Source organism: Calonectris borealis, chromosome 14, assembly GCF_964195595.1.
Source record: "Calonectris borealis chromosome 14, bCalBor7.hap1.2, whole genome shotgun sequence".
In the NCBI taxonomy this organism is placed as follows: domain Eukaryota; kingdom Metazoa; phylum Chordata; class Aves; order Procellariiformes; family Procellariidae; genus Calonectris; species Calonectris borealis.
This window is the reverse complement of record NC_134325.1, coordinates 5,119,720-5,139,911: the sequence shown is the minus strand read 5'-3', so window position 1 is coordinate 5,139,911 and position 20,192 is coordinate 5,119,720. Positions and strand designations below refer to the sequence as shown.

The 20,192-nt window shown below is 39.8% G+C and overlaps 1 protein-coding gene across 2 annotated transcripts in view; it reads right to left on the bottom strand.

Annotated features, from left to right (window-relative positions):
• PTPN5 (protein tyrosine phosphatase non-receptor type 5) overlaps positions 1-20,192 on the bottom strand; it is a 52,806-nt gene that overhangs the window by 13,017 nt on the left and 19,597 nt on the right. For both annotated transcript variants that reach the window (XM_075163044.1, XM_075163043.1), the window contains exons 5-10: positions 17,635-17,873; positions 14,176-14,365; positions 11,026-11,110; positions 5,518-5,597; positions 4,894-5,031; positions 1,437-1,547 (exon numbers count right to left, since the gene is read on the bottom strand). In XM_075163044.1, coding sequence (XP_075019145.1) covers positions 1,437-1,547; positions 4,894-5,031; positions 5,518-5,597; positions 11,026-11,110; positions 14,176-14,365; positions 17,635-17,873 — 843 coding nt within the window. The remainder of the gene's footprint in view (positions 1-1,436; positions 1,548-4,893; positions 5,032-5,517; positions 5,598-11,025; positions 11,111-14,175; positions 14,366-17,634; positions 17,874-20,192) is intronic.

Below are 20,192 nucleotides of genomic sequence, written 5' to 3'. Positions count from 1 at the left end.
GCAAGTCTGCAGCATACTTGTAAATATTCTTTACTTCCCACTTGTCAGGGAGTGTGATTTTCTTCTTGCTGCCTTTGCCAAAAGCACGAGTGACAGACTTTCCACACTCTCAATCCAGACATGGGATTTCATATGCTGGCTTTCTGCCTATTAGCATATGGCTGAAGAGACTTGAAACCGGTTAGATAAAAGGAGATTTTTTTCAGCTTGGAAAGAAATTGTGGTGTTATACTGAGGTTGGGCGTAGATCTGGTAAATGAAAGATGTATAAAGTTTATGTAAATAGACTGTTCTTATTAAAACACGTAGCTTGAGATTCTAGAACCTAGCAATGAAAACGGTTGTAAAATAGGACTCTCGTACTTTAGACTAAGTAGCATCTAAGTACTCAAAAAATTAAACCTCCATCCACAAGATGACAGAATGGTTACCAGTATGTAAAACTACATATACAGTTAGTTGGAAAGATACTGATTTTTAGAAATGTAAGCATGGAGAACGCTGCGGTGAAAACATTTTTAAAGGACATCAACAGTTTCAGTGTCTTGGAGTGGAATGATCCCTTAAAGCATCTACAAAGTCAAGTCACCCAAATCACTCAAACAATAAATTAGCATGGTACATATTAAAGGGGGTTCAGCTATGGTGAACAGAAGTGGTGCTACCAGACCAAGTGCCAAGCAGACCAGTAGTCCCACTGCTGTGAGAAACTGAAAACAGGCAAAACTGAAGCAAAATTGAAGCAAAATTGAAAAGCCTTCTGCTCGGTTCTCAACTCCCCCACTTCTTGCTAGTAGCACAAGTCATCTTAGGTATAAACAGCTGGTGGGTATCCAGCAGTCTGACAGCATCCTAATAATGGTCATAAAAAGACAAGAAGCACAACCTAAATACTTCTGAGGGGCCTTCCCATACTACAAAATATGTAAGATGCCATGCAGGTAAAAGTTCCCTGTTAGTAATCAGTAATCCTTTGTCTAAGTCCATGGCCCAAAGAACAAAGAAGCCTTTGAATTCTACAGAACATCATCACAGAATTTAGCAGGTTATTCCACAAGGGCTGTCCGTCTGACTTGCAAAGGCTGGTAAGAAGCTATCCGTGAGCTAACACGTCACCCTAAATGACCAGTCAACACACCAGACACGGGCACAGAATGAGTCACTGGTTTCTTCCACTGAGCGAATCCCGTACTACTACAACTGGCTTGGTAGCTTTCAGATTGTACATATGCAGTCTAAATCTGTGACTGCTTGTTTTACTGTAGTTTTTGTATGTTGGCGAACTGGGCAAAGCAGCTGCAAACTTCAATAATGAAAAGTGGTATTTGTACAGCAGTTCACTGTGCAGAAGATTTCTACACAACTCTCCATGAACATCTCCATTTAAGGGTTAAGACAGCTAACTTACTGTAAGTACAATGGAATGATTGATTTACCTTTAGGGTGATGAGCCTTAAACGGTAATCGTCTGCTTGTATGACTTGGTTAACTGTGATTTCTATTCCTTCATAGGTGACCTGCTCCTCTGGCCAATACTCTGTGCATTTCTGTGTGCAATATAAAATAAATCTAGTTAAGCAGATATCAAGGGAGGTTCACTTTTACTCCTCTGGAATTGGATATAGCACATGCATAGATGAATATGAATGAACGTTGCTTCTATAATAAGTACAAGTTCTCACTTTCTAAACAGGGACCACATTTCAGGTGATTTTTGCTGCATTCATAATAGCCTGATTGCATGATTAAAAATGCACAGATCAAGTAATGACTAACCAATGCTTTTAAATACACACATCCTTATTTATCTTTATGCAACTGATGTGCATTTTGAAGGTTCATTAGAAAGGCCAGTGGCCATGTGCCTGTGTTTTTAGAATAATTCTTTTCTTAAGATAATAATGATTAGTATAATATACATTAGTTACCAATATTTCTGTGGTGTGTATACACTGATATGGAAACACAAAATACATCTTTTCTGTTTTTTTATTTTAGAGAGCATTGACCCTTTATAAGATGATCATTTGCATAGGTTTTTGTACAAAAGAACACAACTGGGGATGTTTCGGGAATTAGATTATGTACCAAAATCCACTTTAAATGGACACTGAGAATCTTTCAAAGTTAAGGAACTAAAAGGAAGCTATAGCTGTGAGAGCTATTAGACTACTACATTTGGTTTTGCCAAAAAACAGTCAGAGATGCAGCCAGCACAACCTGACAATTAGAGAAGGAGAAACTATAGTCCATTTGCAAATCTACGTTGTGGTACCGATACACTAGACATGAGCAGGTGAGAATTCATAAGCACTCCTATCCTGGAAGAAGGACTGAAAAAGACTGTGGTTTTTGGTATGCAGTTTCTCTTTAAACTAATCAATATGCAAAGGAAGAGACAAGCACTTCAACATGGCGCATGAACTACTTCATGGACAAGGAATGACATGAACAAGGCAGGGTCTGAGAAAAAGGCTCCCTTGTCATAACGGAAGAAGCAATCTCGTTCTCACAGGAGAGTAAGATCTGCTATTGGACAAACCTAGTTAAAGATGATGCTTGTAAGCTTCCTCTTTTATACACAGCTGTACACAATCTTGAGAGAAGCAAGTTAAATCATTTTGCTCTCCCCCACCAAAAATAATTTCACTTCAGGAGAAAGACTGACAACAGAAAAGTATCTTGCAAAGTTACTGAGTCAAAATTTTTGTGTGGGAGACTCAGTGTTGTTCCATCTGTATAGTGGATCAGTTAATAACCCACTAGGAATATGGCCCACTGTGTCTCTGTAAAATTATTTACACAGTTTGCATTTTTTTCTTCCTCTCCTCTTAAACTGCAGAATCCATTGTAAAAATTGTCAAGAACGCTAGCAGCTATCAATAGCACAGACGTTGCTCTGCTTAAAGGAGTGGAGTAAGATTGCCCACTCATTTCTGTGGGCTGTCTGTCAGTTCAGATTAGATGTGACAGAGGGCTGAGATACAGAGCTTTTAATACTCACATTAGCAAAGTCATTGCACCGAGGAGGAACACAAAGCCTCCATTAGTAACATCATTGCCGAAAAAAGGTTTTGGTTTTGAGTCTACATACTTCTGAGTCCTGTTATTCATATATTAATATATGCATTATGGAAGAAAGGGAATGCATATAGGAGACATTTACATGAAAGGACTTACCCTACATTTATGGCTGAGATTCCTGACACCATTTAATTTTTGACACAAAAGGTATCAGAAAAGACTCAGCAGCTCTGTTATGATATATAGGTTGTAGCAAGCTCCCGTTATATAGTGCATCAGCACTGCAGTGCACTGCTTCCCAAGACTGATATGATGGGTGAAATACTTGGTCAGTGTGCATAAGAGGAAATTCAGATGTAAAGGTTATTTTACATTCCTGTTATAAAATCTTGCTATGAAAACTGTAGTGAAGAACTTATCACCAGATATGTCATTCAGGACCAATATTTCCTCTGCATCATTTTCTTCAAACCTCAAAGTCCTTAAATGATTCTGGTACACTACATAATGACATTTTAACATCTTATTTGGCATAAACTGGCAACTCTGATCAACGAGCAAGTTATTACTTCAGTGCTGCCTCTCAGATAGAGTTTAAAACATTAGCGCAACCAAAACATTTAGATCAGCAACATACTGTACTTTGCATCCGCAATGCCTTGACAGTATGTGTCCAATCAGCCGGCTGTAATAACTGACCATTTTTAACTTGCAAAGCATAATTCTTCTGTGTCTGTCTTATTCATGTCTTTTTTCACTGAAATCCAAGGTTAAATTTATTTACTTCACAACTGGAGAAAGCTAAAGGTTTGTGCACATGCATAATTATGGGCACTAAGCTTCCAGCTAGCAGTTAAGCCATTATCACTCTGCGTATGACGGAGGTATGGCCGTATTCTTGGACTTCTAAGTGTCTAAAGCCTCTTCTCCAAAGGAAACTCTCTCATCTAAATTACTAATGGGTTCTCAGGGACAAGCTTTGACAAATACTGTCAAAAGTCTTAATAAACACCATTTGGATCTCTCCACTACACCTTGCTGCCAGCAGTGAAGGAGGATGCAGAGCCCAACACACGCCCAGACCAGTTTCTCACATCTTGCATTGCCAATAAAGGCAGACCTAAGACCTAAGCTCAGCTACCTGTCTGTGAACTGAAGCCCAGGCACATTTTTCTTGCAAGGCTGCTATGGGGCAAATATTTCAGCAGGTAAGTAATGAACAGCTGGAGGGCAGCAGTATTTTAAACTGCAAACAAAAATCACATTAGGTGGCTTAGCAGAAACACCATGACAGTTTAATTTCTGGAAGTAGGTGATGAATAGAAAATTTCAGCATCTTAATTTCAGTATTTCAAAAGCATTTCCTAGACGCGTTCAGGAAAAGGTCCTCCATATCCAAGTCAGCTCTAGTTATTGATTATTGTAACTAGCATCTTTCATAAGTCAGGGACAGCCTCAATGAAATCTGGATATAGACAACGAATCATAATAAATGCAAGATAAAGCAGCATCAACTCTGTTGATTAAAGATATTCAACCTTAGTAGTTATGGGGTACTATTGTTTTTTATTCCTTCAGAGAGAACCTGAAAGAGTGTCTGCAAACAGAGCTGGGTTTGGAGAGGTTTCAGGTCAGCTGGGAGAGGAAAAATGGCAAAACCAGCAGCAGGCCAAGTCAGACAGCAAAGTATGACTTACAGTAAACTGAACTGAAAGAGAAGCCCACATCTTCTCTGAGCCTGAAGAATTTAATGCTGACTCTGATTGCTCAGGCCACTGAACCAACTTCTGTTTGCTCTGGCTTAGCATCTATGCCGAAAATATCTGCTAGAGTACAGACAAAAATACAGACTATATGTAAAACCATTACCTCATTCATTTCTTCTATATTGGTAATCATGACAATGATGGGAGAACGCTCCTGCCACACCATTCTCCAGAAATCACTGACAGTATTAACTATCGGTCCCTGAGTAGCAATATATACCTTTTCCTCTCCTCCATAGCCCTGCCAACAAAACAAGAAGAGATCAGTTTTAACAGGGATGACCACCACAACCTTGAAGGGTCAGTCTTTAAAACAGAGAGCTACCACTGGTAGTGGTAGGGAGTTCTTCCCCTCTCTATCTCTCTCCTGCACATGTGTACATGGAGCAAAGGCACAATATGGACTCACGTAATTCCAGCAATGAGTGTCCAACAGCCTTGAGGTGACTCTGGCTAGGTCAAGAGCCTTATTCAGGCTTATTATCCAGTGCCTTGGTCAGGTCAGCTGACAAGCAATTTGCATCAAGAAGTGCAGAAGCCTGTTTTTGTCTGGTCTGAACCTGTACAGCTGCACTTTGAGATTTGGTTTTCAGATAATATACGCAGGAGAGAAGAGCAATCAGTTCAGCTAAGATGCCTTTAAAAATCAGTGGATGTTGCAGTTCTGTTTACATGAACAGTGGCTGAGAGAGGCTAGGCAGACACATTGGGACTATTGAGCTCTTACCCTGATGTAGTTAGCATTGATGTAAGAGCTAAGGGGGTCGTCCTGTTCAGCTGAGGTAAGGCACACTCTGCTGTGAGGATCTGAAAGGTGTAAAGAGATAAGAGTTTATCAGTTGCTCAGAGGAAAGAAAGAGAAACACAAGATTATTTTCTACAGCGGGACATTTACATGCATTCATGGCCATCGCAACAGATGTGAGTGGCCTTGGAGAGCTCCCATGTTAAAATGTTACCATAAAAAAGGGAAAGGGTGGTTGGGGTAATTTGGCTGCTTCTGATAGTTTTACCCACTCTCTGAAGCCTGCTTAATTGCTCCTGTTGCAGAGTCAGTGTCCCAGAGTGAGTCTGGAAAAGCAGTTTTCTGCTCCAGGAAATTCTCAATTTGTTAGGTCAACAGACTCATTCTGGCTTGTAAGACATTAGAATATTGTTTGTGAAATGACAGCAAACAGCTTTTCTCCCAAATCATGAACACACATTCCTTGCACACAGGCAAGCCAGATGACAATAACTCTTTCCCTGTTTTGTCTTGCAGTGAACTAAACTCTAAGATGTGCTATTAACAAATACAATGGTTAAAGAGAAATTAAAGAACATTAACAGCCTCTTGTACTTCGCATAAGTCTCTTCAGTACTTCAGTCTCCTTCATTGGAGCTGTTTATGAAGCATTATTCTTGTCCTAATAAGATGACAAATGAAAACATTATTCCACCTGAGAAGTTCAGTCCAATTCCCACTGAAGTCAATGGGAGCTGTTCCACTGATTTTAATGCGAGCTGACACAGGCATCCACTTTCACCAGTACTACACAGTTTGTTATCATTGACAAGAAACATCGTCCTGACAGAGGTCTCAGCAAACAGCAACACCGTATATCACCAGGAGAATATTAAAAACAAGCCACAGATGACTTCTTCATAAAAATATCCAGCCTGCTTAGAAACCAGAACAAAATAAAAAAATATGCAAAAATAGTGTGATATTGGGTAAAGCACAAAGGACTAAGCACACAGTAATTTCTACAGTACTACAAACACAGACTCAGCATGAAATGCTGTCCTCAGAATGGATTCATGTAATCTATATGTGATAATATAATCACAATCCGCAAAGCAAAGAAATAAACAAAGATACTGTTTTATAGCACAGAATACTGAAACCAGCAAGTTCCTGTCTAATACAAGTTCCCTCCTGCTCAACTTTGCTCATGTCTCTAGTGCTGGGCAGATGACGAGATGAGATAAAATCTGCTTTTTAATCAGTAATTCTGATAGCCTGCAACACATCACCCCATTAAAAAGGTGACATTGGTTGCCAGATGTTTACTCAAATGTCACCGGACTGGGTAGCTAGACCCCTTGCATGAAGTCCCTTTGCCTGGGTTTTATGCAGTCATCCATGGAGTCTGCTGAAGTTAGAGTAACGATTACAGGATTTTTCCCTACTAATAATAGCAATAATACTATGTTGTCCATCTCATGGTAGGTCTTTAGGGAGAAATAAAATGGATCTGAAGAACTCTATCAACAGGTGCCACAGACTTTTAAGCACAGGCTTCTTTTAGTATTCTTCAACTGCAGTAGAATTTGAGTGACTTTTCAGCATGGACTTTTTTATTGCTGTATACACAAATATTAAAACATTATTCAGAATATGCTTTTACTTTAATACTTAGCTTGTGATTTTTCTGTTAATGTAGTATTTACATTTGTTAAGGTGTTAAGTATGTTAGTGAACAGTTTCAACCTTATTTCATGTAAGAGAGGCCTATTAACGCATTGTTAATAAAAGAATGTGCACTGTTTTGCAGAAAGTGTAACTGAAGCTGAATCCTTATCTCTTAGAAATATATAAACAGGGATAACTCCCCCTTTAAAAAAAAAATCATAACAAGACTTTAATATAAGAGTTTGCAAGTATGAATTTGAAATTTTCCATAGAGAGGCATTTAAGCAAAATCAGATCCTACTCTTAACGAAAACATTTCTCCCAAGACAAAACCAGCACACAGGCCAGGTTCAAGAAGACACCACGCCTTTAAAAAGCAGTAGCAGTCTGTATCTCTAAGAAACCAAATGACATGGCAGCTATTTTTTCCACAGCCTCTTTTATGGCCCTTTTGTGTTGATACTATGTCTGACACTTTAGAGGAACTCACTAAACTAAACAAAACTGAAATGTTTTGCATCACTTAAAATGGTGTAAAAGCAATAGACCTACATAGAAATCTAACAAGTCTGTCTAGACATTACTCTTGGGAAAAGGATTCAATGAGATTGATATACAACGTGCTCCAGTAAGTTCTTGCCATCTCTGGAATTCTACAAGAACATCCTTTTCTATATATTCAAAAAGTGCCTCCAAACATCTTAGGGAAAAGTTATCATTTTCCAGGAAATGCCATAGGATTCATTCCCAGAAGAGGACTGTCTGCAAACAAATTCATAATTATGAAATATCCAAATCAACCTGCATTTTCCCAACAACACCCTTCTGCCATCAAAAAGCCACCTTCTAAGCCATTTTACTACTAACAGCAAGATTGAAGAATCTGCAAAAAGAATTTACTACAGAAGAAATATAAATGAGATTAATTACAGACTATTACCCTGTCTCTCACTTACTACAATCAACTCTAGGGTTGCAAGTAACTGATCATTATGTTAAGTGACTGCTTACCTTTTAATGATAACTGCCTAGATTGCTTCTGGCGATGCACCTGGTAAGCGAATTTTAGTTACTTTTTAAATTCAGAATTTGGGTTTGACTCTAGTTTGGTAATTAAGCATTTGCTGTTCCCTATGATGATCAGTTGTCTGAGTCTGCTCTATGTCCGAGTCTGCAGCTTGTTCAGCAGTTCCTGCCATTACTGCTTTCTGCAGCTAGAACTTGGAGGAACACTAGGTAGATACTCAAGGCAGCATAGGCTACATTTGGGCAGCTCAGAAATGAAAAAGTCAGTGGATGGTCAAAGCCTAAAAAGCGCTGGACTTTCCCCCCCGTCTTGCCTCCAGTTCCCTCTCCCACTTCGTGCGTGGATAGTTTACTGGGATCTTCAGCTTTGAAGCATAACAGGGATGTTTGAGTCTCCTTGCTAGCCTCTTTACTGCCACCACCAAGCCCTTCGAAATGGTGGTAGTTGGACCAAAGTGAACAGTCAGCCCTCTTCTTTCCTTAGCAATATCAAGCCATCCTTTGGTCACAGCCAGGGACAAAGTTGCACAGAGGTTACTAGTTTTGGAATTCATTCGGAAAAAATATCCAGATCATAATGAGCTTGGAATAAGCTTGTTAATCCTTGGAGGCATAGAATCATAGAATCATTTAGGTTGGAAAAGACCCTTAGGATCATTGAGTCCAACTGTAAACTTAACACTGCCAAGTACACCACCAAACCATGTCCCTAAGTGACACATCTTCACATTTTTTAAATACTTCCAGAGATGGTGACTCAACCACTTCCCTGGGCAGCCTGGTCCAATGCTTGACAACCCTTTCAGTGAAAAAATTTTTCCTCATGTTCCAATCTAAACCTCCCCTGGTGCAACTTGAGGCCGTTTCCTCTCGTCCTATCACTTGTTACTTGGGAGAAGAGACCGACTCCCACCTCGCTACAACCTCCTTTCAGGTAGTTGTAGAGAGCGATAAGGTCTCCCCTCAGCCTCCTTTTCTCCAAACTAAATAACCCCAGTTCCCTTAGCTGCTCCTGATAGGACTTGTTCTCCAGACCCTTTGCCAGCTTCGCTGCTCTTCTTTGGACACACTCCAGCACCTCAATGTCTTTCTTGTAGTGAGGGGCCCAAACCTGAACACAGTATTCGAAGGTGTGACCTCACCAGTGCTGAGTACAGGGGGATGAAGTCCCTAGTCTTGCTGGCCACACTATTTCTGATACAAGCCCAGATGCTATTGGCCTTCTTGGCCACCTGGGCACACTGCTGGCTCATGTTCAGCCGGCTGTCAACCAGCACCCCCAGGTCCCTTTCCTCTGGGCAGCTTTCCAGCGGTTCTTCCCCAAGCCTGTAGCGTTGCCTGGGGTTGTTGTGGCCCAAGTGCAGGACCTGGCACTTGGCCTTGTTGAACCTCATACAACTGGTCTCGGCCCATTGATCCAGCCTGTCCAGGTCCCCCTGCAGAGCCTTCCTACCCTAAAGCAGATCAACACTCCCACCCAGCTTGGTGTCATCTGCACAGTAGGGTAGAAACTAGTTATCTTACCTGGAGAGGTCAAAGAGGCAACAATGGCTGCTAGCAGAAATCGATATGGCTGAGATAAGTTTGCAGCAAATAATTAACCCATTGAGTGATCATTCTTAAAAATATATGGTAGCAGGCCAATTGGCATTTGTTTACAACTCTGGAACAGGGTGTTCAAAATGGCAGCAATTCTGATGTTTCAGTTTAAACATCCAATATGAGATATTTAAAATGGATCCAGTTCTCAAAGTACACATTAGATACCAAATTCAGAATATATAGATCACTTTAAAATCTAGCCGTTTGGGCATCTGAAATCATTACCCACTTTCGCAATCTTCCCTTTCCAGCAAAAACAGTGAATCAATACTTGAACGATTCTCCTCAGTCATTAGCACAGAAATTGTAAAATGTGGCTGAATGTTTTTACACTTCTGGTCCAAGGCGGAGGATAAAGTCATCAGAAGGGTTGCGCACATTGGATCATTGACTGCAGCTGCTGGAGTTGTAAGTCTAGATAAAAAAATCTCTTCTGGAATCATTTCCAATCCAGGTTCATTGACTAAAATGATAGGAATAGCTGAGGACATTTTTGACTTCTTTGCACTTATCTTTGCTAACCAGACACTGAACCTTTTGGGCTTTGCAAATAGAGCTACTGTGGCTAGTGGTGGCATCTTCCAATGGCTTAGAGCAAAAAAGAGGCATGACATTTAATTGTATCACTTTTCAAAGTAACTTTAAGTATGTCACAGGGGAAAATGATGACACTTGTAAAAATTTGTACCAAAATGTTTCTCAAATCTCCTACTCCGGGCTACTTATAAAAATAGTGTAATAGAAAAGAAAAAGATTTTGATTTTCTGTATCATCTTAATGCCATCAGGCCAGCTCCCAGTATTCTCAGTTTGTATTTGAGGCATGATTCTGAGAAAAACATCAGTCGGGAAAATAACATTGCTAGAATTTAGTCCTTCTAAAGAGTTTAATCAAAGAAACCACTAAGTAACATCTGAATAAACACAGCAAGTTCTTGGGTAGAATTTTTAAGCAGTACCAAAAGATGCAATGCTAATACTTAAAAACCTAAGTGCTGCTAATATTCAGTGAATCTTAGGTTCTCCATGTTCTGTACCTCTTCTGAAATTTGATTTATGCTTTGAAGCCACATTGCTGCTTCATAAATATGGCCTTTGGACAATACATGGTAACAACCGCACACTTGATGCATTATGGAAAGGAAAGCGCAAAGCCCTTCAGCATATGGAATAAACCACCCTGCCTCAGTGACTTAAAAAGCAGGAAACTTACTTGGGAGAATTGTTTTGTAGCGATTCTTACGCACTAAGCCTGGAATATCATATTCCTTTGGGTCCACAAAGTTCATTGGAATTTCCTGTTTTTTAAAAAAAAAAAAACAAAACCACAAAACACAGTAGGTAGTATTATTAGATTCACAAGAGGAATAAAAAACCCAAGCCCATTACATCCTGCCTGTGAAGGGAGGCAAAGTGATGAAGTCAACTGAGACATATGGTACAGTACTTCTAGCAATTTACCACCAAAATATGATTGATGTTTCCTTTTACTGTCACTGGCTTTCTTTTCTGAAATCCTTAATATGAAAACGCTCATAGTGACTAATTCATTGAGTAACACGCGCGACAGCATTATGTTAGCTCCTATTATTATTAGAACTGAATTGCAAGTGTAGGCACAGAACTAAGCAAAAGGTGGTACGTAAGATACTCTGCTCCAAAAGCGATGGACCTCAGACACCATCCTTTCTGACTCACGCTCCTTCTTCCTCTCTGAGGGTAGAAGGAAATAATTTGCTAGTGACTCTCACTAGCAACAAATTATGACCTACATTATGACAGGTTGGCGTAATGATCTGACTCTATGGAGCTGGGAGTGTCACTCTTTTTGCTCACCACACTTTAAAGCTCCATGGGCAAGGACAACAAACAAGTGTTCAGGGATTACCTGCTCTCTACACTACTGACCCAAAGAACATACAAAGATGGAGGGGCTTCTTATTCTCCACTACTCATCTCCTGGAAGTTAAGTGGCCAACACCAGGCAGGAACAAACAGGAACCTTCCACCAGCTGAAGTCAGTAGCCATGTGATGAGATGGGATGTGTCAACCAGGCTCAGCAGAGAAAGGGCTCACGGGAGCTTGGGAGCAGAGCTGGTCATCCCAGCTGCTGCACACTGGATTTGAGAGGCCAGTGCTGGACATACTGATGACAGGAGTCAGGGTTGAGTAAGACAAGCCTCACTCTGGAAAGAAATTAAGATGAGCAGAGCTACGGACTATGTTAAATTCTGGTGCTTTAGAAGACTTACTTATCTGTATTCTGTCTCATACATAGCACTGAGTGTACTGTTGGGCTTAACCAGAGGCAATGAATGATAAAAACATTTTGTTGAAGTAGTTTCCTATCAATCTGAGGAACTGCATGGGAATGAAACCTTCCTGTTTTCCTCAATTGTTACTTGGTATTTAGTCGCCCAAAACTCTTCTTGAGCCAAGCTCCATGGTCTGTCTTTGGAACTTAGTCATTCACTGCTCAAGCAAATTCTTGGTGAAATCAAAAGGACTTCTGCCTGAGTAAAAACTCTAAATCTTGTAAGAATTTCAGGACTTAGCCCTGCAAGTGACATCCCCTCTGACTTTTCTTCCAAAATGAAACACAGCTGCTTGCTTCAGCAGTGGATATGGACTTTGAAAACTAAGTAGGTTGGACAGACTGAAAATACATGACGCAGAGCTAGCTGGTGATAACTCTTTCGTTAAAAAAAACCCCACAAACCTAGTTTACAATTTTAATTACAGAAACTACATTTTGATTACACAGCATTTTTATTGATGCTTTTTCAGTTTTCATTAAAGAATGAAAATGACTTGGGGTAGTTTGGCTGTTGAATGATTTTTCTGAACACCAGGAAAACTAATTCAAAAATCTCTCAGAGAAATGAAGCATATTTTTTTCCTACTTCTAACATTATTTCCTTTGCTTGAAAGCTACAGTGCACCTCAGAGACTGATGAAACTGCATGTGGACTTGTTCAGCAGTCAATTCAGACACTTGCTAAGCGAACATTTCCTCCCTAGAATAGCAACACTTTAAAAGAATCAGGGCTTGCCTACACAAAAGCTGCTTTTCTTCAACTTGTACAGCACTAAGTGAATTAAGGGCCACAGATATCTGGAGGTCTGCTTTAAAACAGAAGTCCAGACTATTTGATCTCGCCTTGTGCTTGTAAAGGGGAAAAAAAAACCTCTGAAATTGCACAAGGAGGGAGGACAGCAAGTGATACTCAAAGTGTTACTCCTGCCCTTTCAGACCCTTGCAGGTCATAAAGAGGACAGGCTGAAAGGGCTGTTATGTTGCAAAACATCACCTTCCTCCTGCTCTGCTGAGATTCCATGCTTAAGAGAATATTTGACTTGACAGCATTAACTTCAGTAGCTCTTGATCACGTGCTCTGAAATACCCCAGCATGCAAAGACTGTGCCCTGGTTACCTCCCATCTTGTACAGGAATTTACAACCCTGCCTAGTAGACACAATACTCATAGCCACTGCAGCATTTTGAACATTTTTCTTGGCAGGTATAATGAACATGACAATGCCTATCACACGGACACTCAAGCAGCTAGGGAAGAGACTCATAGAATGCAAAGATCTAAAAAGCCAGTGCACTTACTACACGGAAATGTATCTGGCCTTTATCCTAAGCTACTTAGAAATCCAATTTTCAACTGCTTGCTTCACCCGTGTACGTATATTTTTTCCCCAAATGAGGCAAAGAATTCTTTCTCCCAAAGCAACAGTGGACACAGCGAGCCAAGGAAACATACTTCAGAATCCTAAAAGCAGCTGACAGAGCAGCTTACAACTAGTAAGTAATTTTTGTGCAGAAAAAAACCCCAGCAAGACATACTTTCTATGGCTCCTGCTGAGTGACACAGACATCCTGTGCTTCGGTTATCTGGAGAACATTCAGGCTTGGAAAGTAGCTCCATGCCAAGCATTCAACAGCGAAGAGCATGCACTTGGACTAAGTTCATCCCTAGAGCAACTCCAGACACATTTCAAGAAGTTATGCCTATAGCAAACTTGGCTTTTCTTCTGTACTCTAGTGAAAAAGTTTGATTTTTTTTTTGTTAAAAAGTAGCATGCCGACAAAAAAAAAAGACTTGTGAAAACAAAGCTTTTTTGTTGTTGACAGAACCAATTCCCTGGTTTTTAAGTGACAATATCACTAAAAGCTTTCAGACACTGTCATTTCAAGGGATGACGAATTTCAGAATTGCATTAAATGCTTCACTGATGGAAGAGGAGTTTGTATGTACTAATTCTACACTTGCAGAAAATAATAGCAAGGTTCATAGAAGAGAGACAACATCCCATTTTTATGATGCTCCTAGAAGAGAGAGGTCAGATACTCACAAAGAACTCTGCCTGGAGTATGAAAGGATCCAGTGCTTTCTTGTGCAGTTCCTCTTCAGTAAGGATGTTTGATGCTGTCTGGAGGTATTCTTGGGCTGACTGTTCCCGTGGTGACATGACATAGCCAAAACCTTGCTCAGAACAGCCTGGGGTACACATATCCAGTGTGAGTGAAACATTTGAACCTCTCCTGTAAAACAGAACAATCGGAGTTTGCTTACAGCAGAGCAGACTGACCCATCATTGTCAGCAATGGATACAGTCCCAATGACAGATAAACAGCAACTTCAGAAAAGCACCCAGCTGGTTCTGCTGTGTACATTATGGTCACTTAACTGTGAAAAATGGGTGATACTTCTTGTGTAGACAAGACCAGAAGATGACTTTGTACACTGGAATATGAAGGCCAACACTTTCAAAGCGTTGTCTGTAGTGAGGTAACTGTATACTTTGTCACCTAAATAGAAGCAACTTGCTTGTCTAGGGTGCTGAACAGGCAACTGCAGGAAAGTTTTCATACTTGTGTAAATCACACCGTATTTTTGGATGCCTAAATATGGACTGACATTTTAGACACCACTGGTGAAAATATTGGTCTTAGTTTTCAACAGGCCAGATCCTGCTGAATAACCATTTATTAGTAGCACAGACAAACATCAGTGGGGTAAGATCTTTCGATAAACTTTACCAGTTCAACATTAATAAAGACATGAGATGCAAATCATCAAGCAAATAATTTTTCTGTCTGAAGAACTTTCTTTCCACAGCAGTACATCACGAGAAGGGTAAAATGAAGATCCCAACATTTTAACAGTTACATTAAAAACAAAGATGATGTTGAGTGTAGAATTTTTAGTGGCTTTTATTTAAGTTAGCCACACAACAAAATGAAAAAGTCAAAATGCCTGCATTTTTTATTGAATGCAGTTTTAAAGCATTTCTGAGCTTCTGTCAATCTCGCATATCACAGACAAAAGTAAGATTCAAATGCTGTCGTGAATCTATATTTAAGTATCTTTAACAGAATAATGAAATCGTACAATATGATGATTACTAGGTGTAATGTTCTATGCGTCCACACAGTAAACCTATTTTTGATGACTCTCAACTGGCAAAATCTAGTTGGGAGGTGTTTGCAGGAGCTATTGAAAAACCATGCAAACATGCAGGCATGACTAGCTCACAAAGACAACAGTAGAAGTTGTTACTTGGATCACAGCCCTTTTCTGGATTCAGGAGTTTTTCCAAAAGAATGTGCAGCCAGCCTCCTGCTATGATTCACAGTCATGGGGAAATGATTTTGGGTGAAACATGACCACTAATGGTAGACACTGAATCTTTAGTGACACCTTCCAAAAGATTTTGACCCTACCCTGTATGCTGTTAAATCGCTACTACATTCCTCCCCAGAAATAGATGCATTTGATAACAAATGCTTTTGGTTCTTTTAAGGTAGAAGAGGATACATACCTAGATATATTAACAGTTCTTTAGCATGAGGAAGTGAGATTGTTTCTTCTTAAGAGTAACATTCAGCGCTCTTTGAACTTAGCTAGTGACTACCCTTCTAACGGCATAGGTGGTTAAAGAATGAGAGGTAAGTAATATGGAGAAGCAGAATGGAGGGATAGGTAGATAATTCAACAAAACACCAAATAAAGGAAGAGTGACCAATGCTTAATGTAAATGAAATCTGTCAGAGCACAGCCCAAACCTGGAATGGTGTCTGGTTTCTCAAGCACACCTGTATGTTGAAAACAAGTTTATTTTACATCTTCAGTGTACACATTCTACCTAGTGTGAGCACTTCAAGCAATTGCTTTCTTTTTCCCCATCTCTACTCCTTTGATAGTTTTTTAATTGTAATTCATTACTTGAATCAACTGATATTCCCCAATTCTCTTGAAGCAGTGAGTATCTTTCCTGCAGGCTAGCGTTCACCTGAGAAGAAATATCAGCATCTTTAAAATGAGAAAGATGGAACGAAATCAGGGATGGTGACACATTTCAAGCCCAATGTTGCCCATAAAGAAAAACAATGGCAAAACTCACTGATAGCAGCAGGTTCAGGGACAAGCTCCAGAGGTTACTGCAATCTCATATTTAAAGTAGAAGAATATAACAATAAAAGGTAGGACATTTTAGAACAAATGTTGTAACCAAGAATAAAGTCAGAAAAAACATTCTAAGGTCAGAGTGCAAATTAAAAGCCTCTTCTGTAACATTCTCTCTGTGTCATGTGGTGCTTTGGAAACTCAGCATCATACTTTTTAAAATCTAAGTTCTGCCCTTTAAATTTTAGATACGAGAATTAACTATGGTTAGAACTCCAATTAAGCTTGAAAATCTAGAAATAAGGAAAGGTGATACTTCGCTATGTTGGGCCCTTCAGTAACAATCTTATTCATAACATCATCACCTTTGCAGAATTTTCTCCATGGAATTTCTATCCTCAAGATCTTTGTTCTCTTTCACTAAGACAATTGAAAGAACACAAAACAGAAAAAGATGAAGGCTGCCAACAATATAAACTCAGGCTTCCTGTGGTCCACAGAAGAAGGGACAGGAACCTTAAACCAACCTCAGCCTCAGAGATGAGGATGCTAAGTCTGGTGTACTTCCTTTTACTCATCCATTCACTCACACGCACAGATATACTGGCAAAGTGAAATAAAATAATCTTATGGATGAAAGTATAAGGATAGTTCAGTCCAACTGAACATTCACAAACTCCACTGAACATTCCCCTGTCCCAACTCTGAGCCTTTCAAAGTTCAGCCATTACAGATGACCCTTCTGTGAGATGTATGAGTGAAGATGGAGAAATGCAACACAAATCAATACTCCCATCATTCCTGTTTTCCTTTTATCTTAAAACTGCCTTTTCCCAGCTGTGAATCTCTCTGAGAAGCTCCGTTGCCCTGCTGGTTCAAGGAGTTGAACACCAGCTAACCCCAAAGTTTCATTACTGGGTTAATTTCAAACGAATTCATTTACTTTTGGACTAACCCATTTATGTGAGAGTTATTGCAGATTACCATTTGTCCTATGGCTTGCTTTTGGAGAAAAGACTAATCCTCCAGCATAAGTGACCAAAAAAAATTAACAAGATCCACCTCTTCCAGAGGTAAAAGCTTTCACCACTCTATAGTGGATTTCATGCCATCTTGGGGAACGGTAAGAGACTGATCAAATACAAATGGATATTTCAAAGGAAATAAATGACATTTTTGAATAACACTTTGTTGACAGCTGTCTAGAAACTGTATGTTTTTGGCTAATATGTTTATATTTATGACTGGACTGAAAACAAGACAGGAAATAAAGCAGGTGCTTGGCTTTAAAATCACATTTTAAAGTGACATTCATGAAGGCAATGAAGCTTCCTACTAGGCACAGAACTCCTAAATCCACAAAATCTGGGACCAGACTTTCCCCTATTAATCACAACTACCCTACCTTTCTTGCAAGCCCACGGATTTAACCGTTAGAGTGGCTGGATCTGTCTCCGCTTTAATGTCCATTACGCAGTCAAAGACCGGAGTCTCCGGTACGGGATCCAAATCTAGGAAGTCATCCTCATTTTTATCCTCTGTCCACTCTGAGTACGTGAATGAAGGCTGCCGGCTCACAGATTGGCGTCTGTCCTCTTGTAGTGGAAAGGGGGGGTCTGGACGGGCTCTGAGTAGATGCCAAAACTGGAGGAAACAAACATTTAAAAAAGCTTTCTGCTTGTTGCCAGCCCTTCCATACAGCCTAGAGGGTGGGTCTTTAGGGCAGCATCCCAGGTCACTATAATGTATTAGAATTGGAGAGTATTGAAGAGGACAGGAATGTTCTATGCAGGAGTAGCTTTTTGGTGCACGTTACAAGGATTCACGTCTACCCATCCAAACCTGCTTTCAGCCACAGAAGTTTCCACAGAGCTGGCCAGGCTTAACTCGGGGATACAGTGGAAGCGGAATGTGCTTGTGACCATCATACGCAAGCCAACATGATATCACGGTCCTTTTGTTCAGCTTCCTACCCTTCATAGGCTTGTTTACAAAATAAAAATCTACTATACTATTCTACAAATCATACCTCTCCTGACTTAATGGTTTTCCATCTAAAATTTAGATATAGTTGGGTTAAGACAAGTAAATATAATTTTCCTGAACTGCACATTTTTGATAATCTGGCACTATATCCCAAGTTCATGTATAAACCAATCATTTTTTAAAGAGGCCTTGATTTTGATGCACGTAGTTTTGAGGCCCAGAATGCCAGTTTCATTTTCTGGCCAGTGGAAAAGCCTGTTTTGTAATCTAATTATCTGATTTAAACATGGTATAGACATTAAGTAATAAATCTTGTGAAGTTCTAGGACAAAAATGTAATACTAAAGTTTGTATTATAAACTAATGAAGGTCTGAAATGGCAGAATCTAAAAAATTACTGTATCGGTTTGCATGGATGCTGTGGCAGACTAGATGATTTGGAGATTGTATTCATAGACTGTTTAATCCCCCCACCCAGGCCTCAGTTAAAAATTTCAAGTCTACCTGTGAATTCCAGAATCTGGAACCTTAGGCCAACTTCATCCCTCTAGCATTGAACTAGGAGCAGTATCACTCAGACTAAATGTTATATGAACTATATTGTACTGCCATGCATCCTTTTGAGACTAAGAAGAACAGGTCATATTTTCCAAAGTAAAGACTCTTCCATCGTTTTCTTATATGGCTTTTAAATGGGCAGTTGAATTTAGAAAATGTGCCATTAAAAAAGGTCAAATTTCTCTTCCTAGGCTACTAAAGCATACTAGCTCGTATAGGATTTTAAACAACTATTTTCTTGTGCCTGTGTGTCTTCATGTATTCTCAATTCTCTGAGAAAGAACGAAAGGAAGCGAAGCAAGTTTTAATTTCTGTCCCTAGTCAGCTTTAGTGAATGTTAGATTCTTACAAAGCAGCAGTATTCACTTGACAGTTACTTCACACAAAATTTTTTTTTGTTTCAGCTAATCAGAGTACACAGTAATTACAAAAGCAAACATAGGAACATGATTACTAGACTTTTATTTTACACAAAATTGGGGCAAAATCTGAACCGAGTCTGTCCTACATGCTTGGCCTGTTGGATGACAAGCAAGCAGCTTGAAGATCTGATTCTGTTTTCATTCCCCAAAACGACTTCCAGACCTTGGCAGCCCCACAGTACCAGCCATGGTTCTCTCACATACTGCAAGACTGTAATAGCTGAGCAGTTCACAGTGTAAAGTATCTGCTCAACAACTTTGTACTGCTGGAGAGTGCTGTTGTTACTAAAAATCAACACTTGTGCTAAGGGCCAAGTTGAAGGTCTAGCTACCAATTATGTATTACAGAGTCTAGAGCTGGTATGGTGACACAGGATTGATTTTACTGGTGATTTAACATACTGTAAATCCAAAGGAACAAAAAGTTCACCCTAGAAACAAAGCAGCTTTTCCTTATATTGAAAGAAGTGTGTGGTAAATAAGGAGTTGCCCAAGACACTGGAAAAAATTAAGTTATACTTAAAAGTGATGAGGTTAAACTAAATAATGGAAAAATAGTCAGCTCTGAAAACCTGTTCAGGAGAACTAGAGAGCTCTATGTTGGTTCTCTGCAGCTGCCTGGGCCTTAAAACACCATTATATGAGGCAGAAAACAGACAGCATCACTAATACAAGCCTCAAGCACCCTATCCAGTCTTTTGTTTTCACTGTGATTGCTAACGTCCCAACACATTCTGATATCTGGGTATTCTCAGAAAAGTGCCTCAAACCTTAGCTGGGGTCTGCTCTCCTGAAAAATTTGCTCTACATGTATTAGAGTCACAAATGCCCTGATACAGGAATGAGCTGGACTTTAGCAAGTGCACAGACCAGACAGGGCCTCTCTTCTCTTGGTATCACTTCTGAGAATCCGCTTGACCACCATTTCTCAGCCTCATTAGGTGGCCCAACAGTTATTGCTCTACATTAAAGCACAGGTACTACAAAGCACCTGTAT